Below are 20,596 nucleotides of genomic sequence, written 5' to 3' on the forward strand. Positions count from 1 at the left end.
CTACAGTTTTGGTCTGATTTCAGTATAACTTGGCACACAAGTAGACTACACTAAGATACATAATTCTGTGTATCGGTTTTTGATTTCGATGAATGGTGTTGCCGTGGTTACTAAAAATAGAAATTTCTGTGAAATTCTTTCAAAATGCTACTCCTCCTACAGTTTTGGTCTGATTTCAGTATAACTTGACACACAAGTAGACTACGCTAAGATACATAATTCTGTGTATCGGTTTTTGATTTCGATGAACGGTGTTGCCTTGGTTACTAAAAATAGAAATATCTGTAAAATTCTTTCAAAATGCTACTCCTCCTACAGTTTTGGTCTGATTTCAGTATAACTTAGCACACAAGTAGACTACACTAAGATACATAATTCTGTGTATCTTTTTTTGATTTCGATGAACGGTGTTGCCGTGGTTACTAAAAATAGAAATATCTGTAAAATTCTTTCAAAATGCTACTCCTCCTTCAGTTTTGGTCTGATTTCAGTATAGCTTGGCACTCAAGTAGACTACACTAAGACACATAATTCTGTGTATCGGTTTTTGATTTCGATGAACGGTGTTGCCGTGGTTACTAAAAATAGAAGTATCTGTAAAATTCTTTCAAAATGCTACTCCTCCTACAGTTTTTGTCTGATTTCAGTATAGCTTGGCACTCAAGTAGACTACACTAAGATACATAATTCTGTGTATAGGTTTTTGATTTCGATGAACGGTGTTGCCGTGGTTACTAAAAATTGAAATTTCTGTGAAATTCTTTCAAAATGCTACTCCTCCTACAGTTTTGGTCTGATTTCAGTATAACTTGGCACACAAGTAGACTACACTAAGATACATAATTCTGTTTATTGGTTTTTGATTTCGATGAACAGTGTTGCCGTGTTTACTAAAAATAGAAATATCTGTAAAATTGTTTCAATTTGCTACTCCTCCTACAGTTTTGGTCTGATTTCAGTATAACTTGGCACACAAGTAGACTACACTAAGATACATAATTCTGTGTATCGAATTTTAATTTTAATTTTGATGAACGGTGTTGCCGTGGTTACTAAAAATAGAAATGACTGTAAAATTGTATCAAAATGCTACTCCTCCTACAGTTTTGGTCTGATTTCAATATAACTTGGCAAACAAGTAGACTATACTATGAACATAAAGAGACTTTATCAACGATCATTATTCTATTTATTGCTGTTGTAAAATTTCAAATCCCAGCTGCTTAAGTACTTTTCTTTTCCTTTGCTATAAGTTCAAACCAGTAGAGCTTCAGTCTCGACAGAGATTTCTGGTTATAATATAAACTTTTCAATACTGAACTAATTTTTAGCTCTACTGGTCAGAGACCAGAAGAGCTTACGATAGTAATGCGTCTGGCATCCGTCCGTCCGTCTGTCTGTCTGTAAACAATTTTTCAAAATGCTACTCCTCCTACAGTTTTGGTCTGATTTCAATATAAGGCTGCACACAAGTAGACTACACTCAGATACATAATTCTATGTATCGGTTTTTGATTTTGATGAACGGTGTTGCCTTGGTTACTAAAAATAGAAATTTCGGTGAAAAACATTCAAAATGCTACTCCTCCTACAGTTTTGGTGTGATTTCAATATAACTTGGCACACAAGTAGACTACACTATGATACATAATTCTGTGTATCGGGGTTTGATTTTGATGAACGGTGTTGCGGTGGTTACTAAAAATTGAAATTTTGGTGAAAAACATTCAAAATGCTACTCCTCCTACAGTTTTGGTCTGATTTCAATATAACTCTGCACACAAGTAGACTACACTCAGATACATAATTCTGTTTATTGGTTTTTGATTTTGATGAACGGTGTTACCCAGGTTACTAAAAGTAGAAATTTCTGTGAAAAACATTCAAAATGCTACTCCTCCTGCAGTTTTGGTCTGATTTCAATATAACTTGGCACATAAGTAGACTACACTAAGATACATAATTCTGTGTATCGGGGTTTGATTTTGGTGAACGGTGTTGCCGTGGTTACTAAAAATGTGAAAAACATTCAAAATGCTACTCCTCCTGCAGTTTTGGTCTGATTTCAATATAACTTGGCACACAAGTAGATTGCACTAAGATACATAATTCTGTTTATCAGTTTTTGATTTTGACGAACGGTTTTGCTGTGGTTACTAAAAATAGATATTTCTATTAAAAACATTCAAAATGCTACTTCTCCTACAGTTTTGGTCCGATTTCAATATAACTTGGCACACTGCTTTTGTAAAGTTTTAAGTCCCAACTGCTACTTTTCTCTTCCCCTATTATAAATACAAACCAGTAGAGCTACAGTCTTGACAGAGACTTCTGGTTACTTTTACCTAGCCAGTTGCTCATGTGAGCGATGTGGCCCCTGGGCCTCTTGTTAGGCTCCTGGGCATATTAAAATTTCATTGTTTCAAAAGTACCCATTTTCAATGTATAATCATGTAAAAAATTTGTTGTGGATTTATTTTTTTCTTGCTTATTGTAGGCAACAAAATAAATGAAATCAAATCCGTAGCAAATATTTCTACTTTTACAGTATGTAGGCAGAAATATACAGTGCTCTGTCTGTTATTTATTTTTTATTTTACAGACCTCCTACAACAGTGATATATTGATCGGCATGCATGGAGCCGGCCTCACTCATCTTCTCTTTCAACCAGACTGGGCTGTAGTTATTGAGTTGTAAGATATCTATATTACATAGGTGTCATTTTTACATTCCAAACTCTGTAAGATATCTATATTACATAGGTGTCATTATTTACATTCTAAACTCTTGTCTTTGTAATGAACAATCACAGAATTACTGTTTCAAATACAGTATTTTGATCCTGACATTCTTTTTTTTGAGGTATAACTGTGAGGATGATGCCTGCTATCATGACTTGGCCAGGTCCAGAGGTATTCACTATATGACCTGGGAAAAACCATCCAAAGTGTACCAAGAAGATGAGGTGAACCTCAGGAAATTATTTATGCCTATTCTGAAATTAGATGTAAAATATAAACGTCTTCAATCAGAATAGCCATGCTTAACCCAGCATTTTAATTCCTCAACACACAAAATATTCCTAGATTGTTTTAATGGTCAGAGTAAAATTTGTATTTCAGGGTCATCACCCAACACTTGGGGCCCACGCCAAGTTTACAAATTATGAGTTTGATGTGAGTGAGTTCATGAGATTGATCCTTAATGCTGCTGATCTCATACGATCTCATCCTAAATTTATCCAGGAAAGACAATCCAAGTATTCTGAGGAAAAAGGGCAGCAATCCGAAGTTTCCCAAGGGAGAGAATTCAAAGAAGAATTATGATGTTCATGTAATAAGTAGGTCTCAAGGAGAAATAGCAAATAACAAACTTGAAAAACATAGGAAAGTATGTGATGAACAAAACTGAAATTTTCTTTATTACTTTAAAAAAGAAGCCATGGGCTGGACTCCTGATTCACATGCAAAAACATGAAATAACAAACTTGCAATAATGTTTGAAAAATAAACTCATGATCCACAGAATAATTAATGCTTCAAACTATGCAACAGAACCACAAAAGGTTGCATAATTTAAAAGTAATAATAAAGTTATGTAAAGGAAATTCATGACACAAAACACAAAGAAAATGCAGGAATCACAGATTGAAATCAAAATTGTATGTTTAAGCATTCTACAAATAGTTTACTATAATGATGAAAATTATTAAATGTTTTGCTATCAAAATTGTTATCTTAATCCAACCCAGCCCAAAAATAAAAAAAAAAAAGGATTGATGGATTTTATTTTTTATTTAGATTCGATATTCTAAATGATACTGAAAAACGCAATTCCTTAGAGGATATAGAAATTAATATTTAATTACCAGGTAAGAAAATTGAATTCTTTCCAGAAATTGATTTTAATCTTAAAATTATTGCTGTTAACATAATGTCACATACTTGATTGAACACAGTGTTTGAAACTTCCTGTAGAATTAACTCAGGGCTGTCAAATAGTAAAAAAAGATTGTATTTACTGTAAAAGCACAAATATTCGTGTGGGATTTAATTTCGTTTATTTCGTTGTTATCAATATTCAACGAAATTAAATCCCACACGAAATTTTATTTGACAATATATTGAATAGGGTTTCTTTAAAAACAACGAAATTTAATGCCAACGAAACTATTTTTGATGACAAATCAACGAAATTTCATGCCCACGAAAATTTGTGCTTCTACAGTAATAATTGTTTTAGCAATTCATTGACTGAACTAGGTTAGTAGAGTTACCTAAACTACATACACTCAATCTCTAACCTATAGAAAGACAAATTCTTACACTTTGATACCAATACTTTAAGTTGATTTAAAAAAAAACATATATATCAAAAATATGAAATTTTTGTTATTGAAAAGTTAAACATGTACAGCATGGTGTCTCTTCATCTAGATTTGTTTATCTTGGGCAGTTGGGTGCATTGATTTGTTTATTCATTACCAGTGATTCACACTTTTTGATTTATTACATATACAGTGAACCCTCAGATATCCGGACGCCAGATATCCGGATGCTTCAGTATCCGGACGATTTTTCATCGGAACGAAATTTTTAAATGTTATTTTGTCTTGTTTAACTGGTGATTCAGATATCCGGATGCTTCATATATCCGGACAAATTGAATGGGAACCAAAGTGTCCGGATAAATGAGGGTCCACTGTAGTTGTTATTGAACTAATTGAGTATTTAGAGGTAGATATTTTATATAACAATTTACAATTATGGTGCTAGTTTGTATAATCTTCCTAGAATATAATATTTTATGTCAATCTTATAAATGAGGTTATTGCTGAATGTTGTATCATTTTTTTTATTGTTTGATTGATTGATGATTTTTATAGTTTTTTGTCAAACATCCTAATAGATCACATGTTAATCTGCATGAAGATATTGTATTATTGCAGTGTTTGTATGGTCTTCCATTTTGAAAATCCATAACTGTTATTTTCACAAAAGTCAATATTAAAAAAACCACATTCCTTGTTAATGCATTTTGTTAGGTATAATTTAGGGAAGTGTAAGATAAGTAAATTGAGTGTTTTGTTATTTTTTGTTTCTAAAAACACAGATTTCACAAATGTTGGCTTGATAGTTGTCTTAAGATATTTTGCAGTGAAGACTCTAATGTTTTTAGAACAGTTGTCAAGTATATGTTGTATGAAGATAAAATATCAATGTATTTTTGGTGGATTTAAAGACAACCCCTTGAAAAAAGTGTCACTTACGTATTGTATATTTTTCTTGCAATATGCTATGTTGATCCTAATATAGATGTACTAGAGTTATATAATAGATATTGATCTACCTTTAGTAGATATTGACCTACATATGTGTTCCTGTCAGGTTGTGATTGGTTGATATTGTTGATTTTTTCATCTGTGATTTTGAGGGTAATGGTGCAGTTTTATTTTGCAGCAATTACAGTATAAAGGTGCCTTTATTTAAATCCATTATTTTATTAATACTTTTAATACAGTGTATACTGGTATATACAATTAAATGTAAAATACTTGTGTCTTTACCATTCAATTGTGTGATTTTTAGCTTTTTAATGTCATTTTAGTCAGGAGACCTACTGCTGTCTGCTTCTATCCATTGTCATGTTGTGATGTGGATATTTCAGCTTTATTTTGAGCTACTCTTCTTAAACAAATGAACCCCTGTCAATCAGTATTGATGTACAGAAATTATGAATGAGAGAAGAACAAAAAGTATGAATCTGGTCTTGAATATCTTGGTACATGCTGGTTGGGTTAATGTTAAAATGAATGCAATCTTCAAAAATTTATTTCTTTATATCTTATAATACAGTCCTTATATGATTATAGGAGGGTCATTCAAAAAATACGTAGACAATGTTCTTCATCGTCGTATTATTATTACAAGATTGCAGATCAACACATTTTCGTAAATAAAACATTTATTTTGTTGAAGTGTAAAGTTTCATTCCATTTGATTAAATAGCTGTCATGTTAGCCAATGTTTAAAGCAACTTGTTTTGTTACGACGGAGCACAGTTAACCAACATTGTAACGTCAAAAACAACGTGGCGAAAGTTTCAGTAAATAACTCTGCATTTTAATTTCATACACGGTTTGTAGCGTCTTACACCTAGTTTGCTAACAATTGTGCAAAGACTAGTAGCTTGAACTAGATTGTCAGTGTTTTCGATTTCTTACCGCCTAACTATTAGTACCGCAACAGTGAAGTGCATTAGTACTGCAACAGTGAAGCGCACATCACATTTAATGACGTTCCTAACTCTTTTGACAAGATTTTTATAACCTGCTTCTGTGCAGACCACCCTTGTCCGATTTAAACTCGCTACCACTCAAAAATTGTATTTTCCATTTTATACAAATACATGTACACGACTTATTTTTCATACATTTCCTGGTTTATACAATTTTAAAAAAAAAAGGTTTGTTAAAGAAGTGTCTCGAATGCAAAGCAAAGTTTTATTGCTACTCGCTACTCCGTGACGTCCTCCAACGTCATGTTTTTTTTTTAATTTTACCTTTTTTAATCAAGTCCATATGTAACTGATAAAAAGTGATATCTTTTAAACGGAGCGACGTATAACATTACCTGATAGCATCTTAGGTAATACAGCAAGACAAAACACGTAAATTTTATTTCGTTTCAGCTCCGTTTATGTGAGATATAACTATATATACTATATATAAAGTGAAAATTAGTAAATTACTCAATTTTGCCGTTGCTCCGTGAACCCATTTTGCTGTTTAAATCTTCGATAATTTTTATAAATATGAAGATATATTCCATTTTTTTACTCATATTATTCGAATTGTTAAAATATGTGTACCAATTTGGACATAATATGACGTTAAAAAAGTTAGGACAAAAGTGAATGACCCTCATATTTAAAAGAAGAGGAAAAATCTTTCTCCCTTGAGCTCAGAGATATGGTCGTAGTTTGTAGCTAGTTTGGTCATGGCTTAAAAATCGCTGCAAAAATTTCAACTTATACTTGACAAATTCACAAGATAACAGTGGCCAATTAAATTTTCATCAGAAATTTCGAAAAATAAACATTTATTCCAAGATTCCAAGGTAAAAAGCTGATCTATGATGCTGTGTTGCTTTTGTCCAGACAATATTCCTCGCAAAGTTTTCGTTTGTTCCTCTTTCAGACACCTCTACAATTGGCTCGAATCAATATTTTTGACAAAGTTAAAACATGTTACTCAAAAGATTTTTTCAATTAAGGAATGACTCTAATTCTTGGCCAGATTATCGAGTATAATATGGTTTGGGTCAGTTTACGCTTTATAATCCGCGAAGGGGATTATAAAAAAGCGTAAACTGACCCAAACCATATAATACTCGATAATCTGGCCAAGAATTAGAGTCATTCCTTATAATTTAATTTTAAAATAATTAAACAACTGGGGATGTAAAATTGTGTTGTTTTTATTAGCTCAAATTTACCGCGCCTTAATACAACCGTAGTAACGGAAGTGATGGGAAGCAAGGGGAGGTAAAAACTGATACATAGATCTAGCAGCCATGATGCTTGTTTACATGAGGTAAGATCGAGCAACTGTTTGAAGGTACATTCGTTAAATCTGGAATTTTTCATGAATCCGAAGGACTGGAAATGAGGTGATTGATGGATACAGATGATTCAGCTGGTTGTCAAGGGGTGTGTCCCCATACCAAACCAGATTATACAAAATGTTATGCGTTCCTTTTTGGAAATCAACCAATGGGAGACAAGAATAGAAACAGAATTAAATTATTTTAAAATAATAGTTCTAGATCTATTTGGTAAATTTATTTAGTACCTTTAAAGACAAACATTAGTACAGGAATTTTATGAATAAAATAAACTGGATCAAGCACACCATTTTTTTTTGTGTTGAACACTGTGATATAGACGAGCCAAATACATAGAGGATATTCAATTTTTTGTAGTTGAATATGGAATTTATTTCACGAGTGGGACAGGATTTTTGATATTTTCACGAGTGCGAAGCACGAGTGAAAATATCAAAAATCCTGTCTCACGAGTGAAATAATTTCCATATTCAACTACAAAACATTGAATTTTCTGTTTATTACATTTTAAAAATAAAATTCTTTGATTTTTTTCCTTTGCCTCTGTCTTTTTGTTATACAGTCATAGGCTCGTGACGTCATAGTTGAGCGGTTGGGCGTCATAGCTATGTGAGGTGAAAACACTGTAAACATGGATTTAGCAACATATTTTTGGTAATTTTAACAGTTTAATTCGCTGTCAGAGTGGTTTATTTATTTTCATCTATCTTACATTAGGTCAAGGAAGGTTTTTTTACAACAATCTTCGTTATGGGAAGGGAAATCGAGAGTTTTCCCGCACTTCTGATATTCATCACACTGTGACAGGATATCATTTTGATATCCTTTCACAGTGTGACAGGATATCATTTTTATTCAATGAATAAATTACAGTATTTCACGGGTAAAAATGTAATAAAGAGATGAATAGGCCTATATGCGCCAATGGTTGAGAGGATGTCGAATCCCATATCAGATGGAATTTTTTATTTGTTGAGAAACAAATGGTACTCAGTTGACCGTCAAGGCCCATGAAGATCATGTTTAATTTTACACATGATCCTTGTGTTTTAATTCACATAAATAGGCAGGATACAGGCAGCATGTTGATACCATGTCATTTTGAATCCAGCATGTTAATTTCATATCATTTTGTCTAATTCAGACGGTTGAGGCTATCTGGTACCCATTTTATCTATAATTTTGACATTTTTAGTCATATGCATAAAATAACCTTTAATAAAATATACCATAATGTCTTTTTCATTTTTAGCTCTACTGGTCAGAGACCAGAAGAGCTTATGCGATAGTAAGGTGTCCGTCGTCTGTCCGTCCGTCTGTCTGTCTGTCTGTAAACAATTTTTCAAAACGCTACTCCTCCTACAGTTTTGGTCTGATTTTAATATAACTTGGCACACAAGTAGACTACACTAAGATACATAAAATAGTGCATCGGTTTTTGATTTCGATGAACGGTGTTGCCATGGTTACTAAAAAAGAATTTTCTGTGAAATTCCTTTAAAACACCACTTCTTCTACAGTTTTGGTCTGATTTCAATATTACTTGGCACACAAGTAGACTACACTAAGATACATATAACAGTGCATCAGATTTTGATTTCGATGAACGGTGTTGCCATGGTTACTAAAAATAGAATTTTCTGTGAAATTCCTTTAAGGGGGCTATCTGCAACGTCACAACATGGCGTACTTCCGTAAAAACGCCATTTTGATCCCAAATGATCAGATTCAAATTCACTTAACACCGATAAATCACTGGGTATAACACAACATGCGATACTATGGGTGGTACATTATATCACATCAATTAATACAGTGTATTGCCCAATACGTATCCTTTCTTTAAAAATGAATTGTTTGTCAATTTATTCAATTTCTACTTATTTAATTATTAAATAATACATTCACAAACTTATTAGAATAAGATTTTTAGATGAGAAAAAAATGATATAAAACATGGCTTGTCCATATGCTAATTCATCATTACGTGTCAAAACGCCATACACTCAAAAATTTATTTCTCCAATAAGCATATATGCTTTTCAGCAAAATATATCCCACTAAAAATGAAAATTTGATAAGATAAGACATATGTATTATCTCCTTCTTCTTCTTCTTCTTCTTCTTCCGGTAGGGAGTTGAACTCTATACAGAGTGTTGATAACTCCAGCTCGGTTAAAAACAGGAGGCTTCCCCTTTAAAAACGGTTGAAACTATATACAATGTGGCTGTCTTGTCTTCCATGGTTGCAGCTGGGTCCAGGGGACGCTGTTTAGTCCAGTCCTGAACTCCTGTATAGTAGGGGCTGCTGTAATTTCCTCTGGTAGGCGGTTCCAGTCTCTCACCGACCGTGGGAAGAATGAATTCTTGTAGACCTCCTTGGTGGCACGAGGCTGTCTGTATCTATGGCTACCTCTAGTTCTTCTGTCCCCGGGTGTATAGTACTTGTCTGGGTTGATGTCCACCAGGCGATTCCTTATTTTATAGCATAGGACTAGTCGATGTGTTGTTCTCCTATGCTGGAGTGAGTCCCACTCTAGTTGTTCAAGTAAAGATGTTACGCACCCGGGGGAGGTATCCGTGTACTGATTAAAGACGAACCTGGCTGCTCTACGTTGTACATGCTCAAGATCCTTTGTTAAGTTGGTCTGGTAGGGATCCCATACTGGTGACGCATATTCGATCGATGGTCTGATCATGGTACAGTATGCTGTTGCTTTAACTGTTGGTGTGCACTGGCCAAGGTTTCGTCTCAGGAAGCCCAGAGTTCTTGTAGCTTTCCCTATCTTAGTGTGTATATGGTTGTTCCACTGTAGGTCTTGGGAGATGGTAACACCAAGATACTTCCCACTCTCCACCACTTCCAGCTGATGTCCATGCAGGGTGTATGATGTTTGCAGTGGTTGTCTTTTGTTGGAGATCCGAATGACTGTGCACTTTTCGGGATGGAAGCACATCTGCCACTTCTTTTCCCATCCTTCTAAGGCTGTGAGATCTTTCTGTAATTTGTCTGCATCTCTCTGATTTCGGATCTGTCGATATACGAGACAGTCATCCGCAAACAGTCTGGCGTCTGATTTGGTGCACTCAGGAAGGTCATTTATGTAGGTTAGGAAAAGGAGTGGTCCCAGGACAGTTCCTTGTGGCACTCCGGAAAGGACATCCAACGGTGAAGATGTATGCCCATCCAGTACCACTGATTGGGTTCTCCGACTTAGGAAGTCCTTTATCCAGCCCAGAGTGGTGCCTGACACTCCGTAGTGCTCCAATTTCAGTAGGAGACGTTGGTGGGGGACTTTGTCAAAAGCCTTTGAAAAGTCCAGAAGTATCACATCTGTCTGGTATCCCTGGTCCATGTTTTTGGCTAGCTGGTCTAGTGTTATAACAAGTTGTGTCTCACATGATCGGCGGGCTCGAAAACCATGTTGCTCATCACAGAGGATGTTGTTCCGATCGAAGTGGTCCATAACTGTGCTGTGTACAACATGTTCCAGGAGTTTGCAGGCTATGGATGTTAGAGAGACCGGCCTGTAGTTTGATGGTTGATGTTTCTCCCCTTTCTTATATATAGGGACGATGTTTGCTCTACGCCATTCATCTGGTATCTGACCGTGATCTAAGGAAAGCTGGAACATCCTTGTCAGGTATGGGGCTATGGACTCTGCACTTTGCTTCAGGATGAACGCTGGAATCTCATCGGGTCCAGTAGCTTTGTATGGGCGTAGTCCCTGTAGTAATTTCAATATTCCCCTCTCGTTAATGGTTATGCTGTCCATAGTAGGGAAGGGGCTAGGTCCTAGATCGGGTAGAGTACTCAAGTCCTCTTGCGTGTATACAGATTGGAACTGCTCATTCAGGATCAAGGCTTTACTGGCAGTATCGCTACGGAGGAAACCGTCTTTGGACTTCAGTGTCACAATCTGGGATGAGTCCTGCTTCCTGTTTTTAATATAAGTCCAAAACCGTTTAGGATTGGTACGCAGGTCATCGCTGACGACATCCTCCAAGTAAGCTGTGTGTGTGCCCTCCTGGATTCTCTCTGTAGTTGCCCTTTGAGTGCCTTGTATCGCTTGTTGTCTTTTGAATCTTTACTGCGCTTAGCACGTTTGTAGGCTTTCTGTTTCCTATTGCTTAGGCGTCTTAACTCAGAGGTCATCCACGGGTGGGTATGTTTAGCCAGAGTACGTCGAGATGGTACATGATGTTTTACAGCTCCTAATATAAGATCCTTAATATACCCCCACATGCTGTTGACATCTTCAAAGTCGGTATGTGTGAAGGTATCTAATTGACTTTCGAGCTCGTCTCTAATGCCGTTGGTATTGGCTTTCTTCCACAGATAGATGGTTCTCCTTTTTGGCCGTGGTCGAGATATGTGTGTTGTGAAGTCTAGGAGTACCACATCGTGATCGCTGTTACCAAGTGGTGGGATGGTCTTACATCGACTAAGTTGCCCGGGATGGGATGTTAATAGTAGATCCAAGATGTTCTCTCCTCTGGTCGGGATATCTTCTACTTGTTGCAGGTTTAGGTCGGCAGTCATCTGCATGAAGGCGTTGTTTATTTCCCTTGATGTTTGGGAACCATTGATTACATATTTATCCCAGTCGATGTCTGGCAGGTTGAAATCACCTCCTAGTATGAAGATGTTATTCTTGTGTTGAGAGCGCAGCTCACTTATATTATGTATAACTTTATCTGTTGTATGCTGATCTTGCCTATTTGGTGGACGGTAGAGGCATGATAAAATTACTTTCTTTCGGGGGCTTATGTTGATGCTACCCGAAATAAGTTCCGAGTCCCCACTGGTGTGAAGGTGATTCAGGCCGAGTTCAGTTGTAGCCGCTATAAGAACCCCACCATGTGCATCCCCTTCGCGGTCTCTACGTATTACATCATACCCAAGTTCAGGAGGGAATACCTCAGATGTACATATCTTATCACTCAGCCAAGTCTCAGTCCCAAGGATAACATCGGGTTTCGTTGATTCAATCATGACTTGGAGATCGTTGCGTTTGTTTTTGACACTCTGGAAGTTGGTAACAAGAATACGTAGGTTCTGCCGTATGTTCCCTCGTTGTTGTTGTTTTGGCTGCTTTGTTGGTGGTTTTGGGATGATGTTGCCATAGGTTCCCCGATGCTGGTATCTGATAAGCTGCTGTAGTTTGGATCTGCATTGCTAGCATCTCCTGTAGACAAAACTGAAAAGGTGTTGCTATCAGCAGAGTCAATTAAATCAAACAATACAGTAGAGTGATTTGGGGCATTACAAACTACACAGTACCATGAGACAGACTTATTGGATAGGAATAAATATTCCTCTGAATCTACCCATGTGCAGGGCGCATGGTACCAATGATTGCATTCATCACATGCAATGGCTCTTTGTCCCCAGTCGCACGGTTTATCGCATATAGGACACATATAGCTTGAGTTAGAGGGGCCGGGGTTTGTTTCTACTCCTCCAATCACTAATAACATAGATAGAAAGTCTGAGGTATTACAAACCACACATGGCTGGAATTTCCTCTGTCGCGATGTGTTTATATGCCAATAGTAAATACAGGTGTTTGCACAGATCTGACTGGACTGTTGGAGGGAGAATGAAAATTCCTTAGACACATAGATGTTTTGTGTCTTGCGTTGGTAATGTATAGTTTTACTTACCACAAAAGTCATGAAACATATAGTAAACAAAAGGTGTTTCATTATGGTTAGTCTACATTTGCCGCTCAACCGGAAGTAGAAATATTCTATTGTCAATAATCAGCTTAGCTGTAAAAAAGCCCAAAATTGGTGGATCCATGATTTCCCATGACGATGGAGTGAAGAAAGTTAATATTAGGAAGTCCCAATTGATCCTCACAAATCAGTTATACTTTATAGGTGTAGAGAGCCCCCTTAAAACGCTACTCCTTCTACAGTTTTGGTCTGATTTCAATATTACGTGGCACACAAGTAGACTACACTAAGATACATAAAATAGTGCATCGGTTTTTGATTTCGATGTACAGTGTTACCATTGTTACTAACAATAGAAAAGTCCGTAAAATTCCTTTAACATGATACTCCCTCTACAGTTTTGGTCTGATGGCAATGGCTCCTTTGTTATAAGTACAAACCAGTAGAGCTACAGTCTCGACAGAGACTTCTGGTTCAATTCGTGAGAGCATACTCTTGATTATCAAATCACTTGGGAGACGTAAACACAGTATGAAGGAGATGAGTATATTGTTTCATAAGTAAAAAGGAGGGGGGCGTTGACTAAGGAAAGTACGATGTTGTCACGTTTATTATATAGATTTTTTGGGTTACCGATGTCTTTTGCTAGTAAAATATCCATAATTGAACAAATGCGAGATACTCTGTGGTTATATTTATTTCAAGTATTCTAAGTGATATATAGAGTCGACATAAGAATGAAAGTAACCATTGTTAAATGATATGTCGTCAGTACATCCAAATGTCGATTTGAAGCACGAGTTCTATCTCTTGCATGCTTTTTTGAGCACGTTTTACTCCATATAGAAATACAAAAAATAGTCCTTCTATTAATGACATGAGAGTACAAAGACAGTCATACGTTTTGAGTTGATGATATTGTTAAAATTTTGTTCTAAATTTTAAGTTCCTTGAAATTATTAAGGACATCTGAATCTCAGCTAAGAAGCATAACTTTTAAAATGTACCTGAAATCTAAAATGTCTCAAATTAAAATTAACTTAAAATTTCAATTTTCAGATGTGCATACTTAAAATTACCAGGGAACTTTTGAAATTACAAAATTTTAACAATTAAGGAATGACTCTAATTCTTGGCCAAATTATCGAGTATAATATGGTTTGGGTCAGTTTATGCATTATAATCCGCGAAGCGGATTATAAAAAAGCGTAAACTGACCCAAACCATATTATACTCGATAATTTGGCCAAGAATTAGAGTCATTCCTTATAATTTAATTTTAAAATAATTAAACAACTGGGGGTGTAAAATTGTGTTGTTTTATGAGTTCAAATTTACCGCGCAATAATACAACCGTAGTAACGGAAGTGATGGGAAGCGAGGGGAGGTAAAAACTGATAGATAGATCTAGCAGCCATGATGCTTGTTTACACGAGGTAAGATCGAGCTACTGTTTGAAGTTAAAGGTACATTTATTAAATCTGGAATTTTCCATGAATCCCAAGGACTGGAAATGAGGTGATTGATGGATACAGATGATTCAGCTGGTTGTCAAGGGGGTGTGTCCCCATACCAAACCAGATTATACAAAATGTTATGCGTTCCTTTTTGGAAATCAACCAATGAGAGACAAGAATACAAACAAAATTAGATTATAATAAAATATCATAAAAACTAACGACCATATAACTGTATAAACATTCCCCAAGATAATTTAAAGTCCAGACTTTTCACATCATCACCAACTACTTTTTCAATAAAATGGTATTCGTAAATTGTCGTTAGTTGTCATTTGCCATTTGCAAAATTATTTTGTTAAAAACATTCTAATTGTACACAGAGGTATTTTTAAGTTGATACCAAAAAGATTTTCGAGTTTCTGATTGACAATATTTATATATATGTGTGTGAGGGTGTGTGTGTTTTGGGGACAGATCTTTCAACAATCTGCTGAATACCAATTGCGTGTCATTATTAACAGGCTTTTTTATTCATATGAAGCAGAATTTATCTTGAGAAAAAGAGAACACTGCTATGACCTTCAATACGACAGACGTCGTTTGATCAATTAACAATAGATGCATGTATATCCTAGTGAGCTTGAAATTAAAATACCAGAGAGTCTAACATCTGATTCATATTTAGATATTTAACAAGAAGATGAGGTTAATGGTAATCTAACAACAAAGATTTAAGATAAACACAAAAACTTTAATTTCCAATCGTCAGCTTTCCTTTCTTGTGCAGCAACACAAGTATAATACACTTATTTCCCTCATATCGGGTTTATATCTCTCCGTTGATTCGATACGCAAGAGCATGAACAATTTCTTAAACAATTTCTTAAAACGAGATAAGTTATTGGCAAACAAGTGGAGGAAGCAAGAATAATTTATTAACAATCTTGTTTCATTGTATTATTTCGTAAGTTCTATGGCCGATACACTGACCTTATTAGCAAAAGCAATCTATGATAAAGTCACATACCACATACTGACTGATGTTTTTCAAAAAAAAAAAAAAAACATCGGACATTATTTGCATACCGAACCGCCGAAAGATTTTTCGGTTTTTCCTGATCATGACAAGGAGCACACGGCGGATATGACAGGTCTGCAGGGGATGCTCACTCTTCCACGGCACCTGATTCCATCTCTGATGTTTTAGAAGCCCGTGTTTGCTTTGCTTCCGATCTATATTGTTTGAATGGACCATTGGGCTTGAATATTGTCCGTCATCTCCATATATTTCATTTGTAAATAAAGGATAATCTTTGTAAGTATTATTAACTTCTGTAGTTTCTCCTTTAATGTTGTCAATATTTTAGCGAGTAGAAAATTAAGAAAGAACTTGGTACAGCATTTACTGGAATCCATTAGTATTTTTATGAAAACATTATATGTTGTTTAGGAATCCATTATGGCAATATTCAAATCCACGTTGATTGTTGTTTAAAATTATATATTTACATTTCGAATAAATTTCCCCTATGATTCTTTACAAAATAAAATGCAGTATATTTTCTCATGAACTACATTAGGTATGTATCACAAATAAGCATGAATATCTCCATTGTTACGTCATAATACCGCTCTTGACGTCAAAAAGTCAAAAAATATAGTGCACACTGTTTTGTTTTCAAACGACAGTTGAACGACGTAAATCTATGGCAAGTCATCAGAAAAATAATGTAAATATAAGAAATGAATTTAATTTTTTGAAGATTCATGAGGTATATGAACTACAACGCTTCACGCCGGCATATTTATCATGAAGCGCTAACGCGCTTCGAAATATGCTGGCGTAAAGCGTTGTAGTTCATAACCTCATGAATCTTCAAAAATTAAATTCATATAATACAAGAAAGTCATATATTTTTGCAGCTTTTTGAAATGAACATGTATTAGCATTTACCAAAGACGATTTGTATTAATTATATAATATGAATTACATGGGAGAAGAAGTGAAAGCATTGAACGCAAACAAATTTAGTGTACAGTCTGTAAATGTGAAAGCAAAAAAAAAAAAAAAAAAAAAAAAAAAAAATGAAAAAAATCATGCATCATGTGCAGCCAAATAAGTTCAAAAATATGCACTGTAGACAGCCAAATAAGTTCAAAAATATGTAGACCAATCGAGGAATCCATATTTTTTGTTTGCATCACCTGTCCTCAAAGGATAATTTGCAGATTTAAATCCCAAACACACTTTTTATTCTGTTGCTCAAATTCTAGTTTCGCATTTCCCCCCAAATATTGCGGAGACCGCCTAAAAATTCCTTATTACAAATCGGATCTGCATTTATCGCTACTTTAAGTAGCCATCCTGAGGATTTACGAATTTTGTTTGATCATGCAGATTGTTCATGGTCATGCTGCAACCAATTATTTCCAGGTTATTGATACAGCTGTACATGTATATCACGTTTACATCCTGATTCTAATCAAAGGTAAATCTTTTATTGCTTTATTACATTTACTACAATCTAATGTCACATTGTTGCAAAATGATCCTACAACCTGTGTTTGTCTTTGGTGAACAGTCGCCCATGTGACACATTCTGAAAGGTGTACTTTTAGATTAAAAAAATAGATAAAACATCTATTAAAAAAACAAGCCTGTTATAGAAGTTACAACCTTAAAGAGAAAAAAAGACAAGATTTTTTTTCTTATTTAGCTGTATCATCTATGATGATATGTATGATTCTTTGAACCATATTCATTTATTTAAAAAAATACGGCTATAATTATTTCTATTAGCAAATAAAATATTGTAAAAATAAATTGATCAAATGTGCAAATTACAGTGATTCTATCAAGCGTCAAGATGTTATTCGGAAACATTCAATGATCAATGATGTTTTCGAAAGTTCTCCTGTAATATTTACGATGGCCTAAATTTTTTGATAAAAAGTTATTGAAATATCAGTTATATTTTAATGGCAGAGTGAAATCTCATGCCTTCCTGAAATATTCCTAATTGAAAAAAAAAACCTTAAATGTAAAATAAATTCCACTATCTTAACTTCGGATAGTTAAATGTCCTGTATATCGATAACAAAATAGCTATTGTTTTTTTTTTAGTTTTCAGAGTACTATTGACCAGTATGTAAATAACACATAATTGTCACTTAGACAAAGCTCATAAAGGGCGCTATTCTGCAGGGTTACACGTCAGAAACATTCATATTAACTAGAAATAATCAATGCTTAAAGTTCAATTTTTCATGTTTGAACCCAACAAATATACATTCAAATTTCGATTTCCCCCTTTCTATATTATTATATTTCCATAGTCATAACGATACCCTAATTGTGAACCACCTAATGCGAGTTCTTCGTTCATTCTTTGTTGTGAAACTATTACATGTACAGTGTATCTGTACTATACACTACATCAATTTTAAATTGCTGAAGGTCCATTATTGAAAATTAAATTTTACCTTCTTAATTGTTATTTAAGGCGTGTCTTATATAATAATAGAAACATGTTTCAAAGCAAGACATTTTAAGTGCAAAATAATGAATGTAAAAATGTATTTTTTCCCCGTTAAACACGCCATTTAATAGACACTTAAACCGTTCACGGTAGCCTAGTGGTAGAGCGTTCGCTTCGTGATCGGGATGCCCGGGTTCGATTCTCGTTCGCAGCGCCGCGTCAAACCTAAGACGTAAAAATAGGTAGTGACTGTTCTTTCGCCAAGCGCTCGGCATCAGAAGTGAAAGTCACAGGTCTTTCGGATATGACCTTAAAAACGTAGGTCCTGTGTCACGGTAGGCGCTGGCACGATTAAGAACCCTCACTGCTCAATGGCCCTGAGTGCCGAGTATAAGTCTTAATTTGAAGCCCTTCACCGGCATACGGTGACGTCTCCATATGAGTGAAAAATTCTCGAGAGGGACGTTAAACAATATACAATCAGTCAATCAATCAATAGACACTTAATGTGATACAAAGGATGACGGATACCAAAGTACAAAATGACTTCTATAGGACGAGTCAATCAATTGCTTGATGGCACCTGACCCCAGCTCCTGATGGTTTAGAGGTCCGTGTTTGCTCGCCTCTTTGTTGTAATAATTAATGGACTTTTGAGCCAGGAAAAATGTTCTTTATCTCAAAATATTTCATTGATGTCGTTTGAGACACCTATTTGACCACCACAGGTAACCTCAAACCTTATATCGGCGCAATTTTATATGTGTTCAGGTAAAAATACAAATCAAAAGAAGTTTACTTGTTGTATGGTGTTTTACGTCCAGATTGCGAATTTTTTCACTCATGTAGAGACGTCACCATATACCTGTGAAGGGAAATTTTGACCAAACTCGGCACTAGGGGTCATTGAGAAGTAAGGGATCTTTATCAAGCTGACACGGGACTTCGGTTTTTAAGCGCCCTACCGTGTTGAGTACCGAGAAAAAACAAAAATAAAAACAAATCAAAAAGTTATCGTGACAAAGTGTAGGTGAAATTATAATTTTTAATTAGAAATAAAACTGATAAGGTCAACAATTTTATAAATGAAATATTGGTCAATAAACCGACAATTAGACCATCGGTCCTGAAGTTCACCCCACATCCTTTTAATTTCTGATGGACTATAGTGGTGTCCAGTTATTTCGTATCTAAAATTTTTGCCACACGGTCCTTTATCGCGATATCCACAGCTGATTCCAGTATGTTCCTTTGCAATAGCTCCAACGTGTTCTCTACAAAGTCCAGTAATGTAAACGTCTTCAAATTTGAAATATGGAACTTTTTGAGTGGCAAGGTAAAGTTTTTGGATTATATCACCGGTGATAAGATAAGCAGTCCCTGCTATATAGTCCGGGAAATAGTCTTTATGATACTGTTCCCTGGATACTACCCATTTTGAATACGGGTATCTGAATGGAGAGGAATGACTGACCTTACATCCCAATATTGTATTGGTATAAGAATGTTTTTCGAGTTCATTCAGAAGTCTTGGAAGGTTTAAAAACATATCATCGTCTATTTTTAGGAGATATCGAACTCGGAAACAATACCGAGACACCCAACGCAAGATAGCAGTTGATTTCCATAGGAGATTTTCATATGTTTCTGATATGTCTTCGAATAAGATGTCATTATAGATTTGATTTTCCGTTTCTGCAATGTCTTGAAGTGTCCCATTACTGGTTGTTCCTAAGACAAATTTTATCAGCACCGAATATTGAACCATTGAACTGTTGCCCCAGGTACTTCTTATTGCGTTTCTTTGTTCAAAGTTATTCACAGCACTTGGAATCATAATTAATAGAAACACTTCCTCGCTATCACAATTACTATGGTGTAATGGAGAAGGCTTGATTATTCCAGACTTAATATATGCACCAACTATTTTTATCTTGGTTTCTTGTTTATAATCTGGTTTTCGAATTTGTAAATAAAGTATGTAAAATGTCAGAAATATTGCCACAAAGCATACGAATGTAAACATCTTCTTCTTGAACATACCCATATCTGTAAAAAATAAAAATAAAATCATGCATCATGGATATGGCAGAATATTTTTTGAAATTTTGCAGTTCAAATCTATTATAAAATAAGCTGATTGATTGTTTGTTGTTATTCGTCCTATTGATGAAGTTTTTTCTCATACAGGGGCGTCATCGTGTACTCGTGAGGAGCCTCACATTTAAACATTTACTCTGCACTCAGGGTCATTGAGCGCTTAGGAATCTCCAACACCTGTCATTACACGAAGTCTCAGGTTTAAGGACAGATGATACAAACAATTTTTTTTCTTTGGGGGAGACTAAA

At 35.2% G+C, this 20,596-nt stretch overlaps 2 protein-coding genes across 4 annotated transcripts in view; one reads left to right on the plus strand and one right to left on the minus strand.

Moving 5' to 3' along the window:
* LOC134246432 (EGF domain-specific O-linked N-acetylglucosamine transferase-like) overlaps nucleotides 1–4,015 on the plus strand; it is a 34,181-nt gene extending 30,166 nt beyond the window's left edge. For all 3 annotated transcript variants that reach the window (XM_062728794.1, XM_062728795.1, XM_062728796.1), the window contains 3 exons: nucleotides 2,603–2,694; nucleotides 2,864–2,966; nucleotides 3,124–4,015. In XM_062728794.1, the coding sequence (XP_062584778.1) occupies nucleotides 2,603–2,694; nucleotides 2,864–2,966; nucleotides 3,124–3,327 (399 nt within the window). In that variant the 3' untranslated portion in view covers nucleotides 3,328–4,015. The remainder of the gene's footprint in view (nucleotides 1–2,602; nucleotides 2,695–2,863; nucleotides 2,967–3,123) is intronic.
* The window catches only part of LOC134246436 (beta-1,3-galactosyltransferase 5-like), a 109,726-nt gene extending 89,416 nt beyond the window's left edge, over nucleotides 1–20,310 (minus strand). Inside the window, exon 1 of the mRNA XM_062728805.1 lies at nucleotides 19,269–20,310. Coding sequence (XP_062584789.1) covers nucleotides 19,293–20,294 — 1,002 coding nt within the window. The 5' untranslated portion in view covers nucleotides 20,295–20,310 and the 3' untranslated portion in view covers nucleotides 19,269–19,292. The remainder of the gene's footprint in view (nucleotides 1–19,268) is intronic.
* Nucleotides 20,311–20,596: the final 286 nt, after the last annotated feature.

The sequence above is a fragment of the Saccostrea cucullata genome, unplaced genomic scaffold, assembly GCF_032062105.1.
Source record: "Saccostrea cucullata isolate Sc308-1 unplaced genomic scaffold, CSIRO_AGI_Scuc_v1 ctg532, whole genome shotgun sequence".
Taxonomy (NCBI): Eukaryota; Metazoa; Mollusca; class Bivalvia; order Ostreida; family Ostreidae; genus Saccostrea; species Saccostrea cuccullata.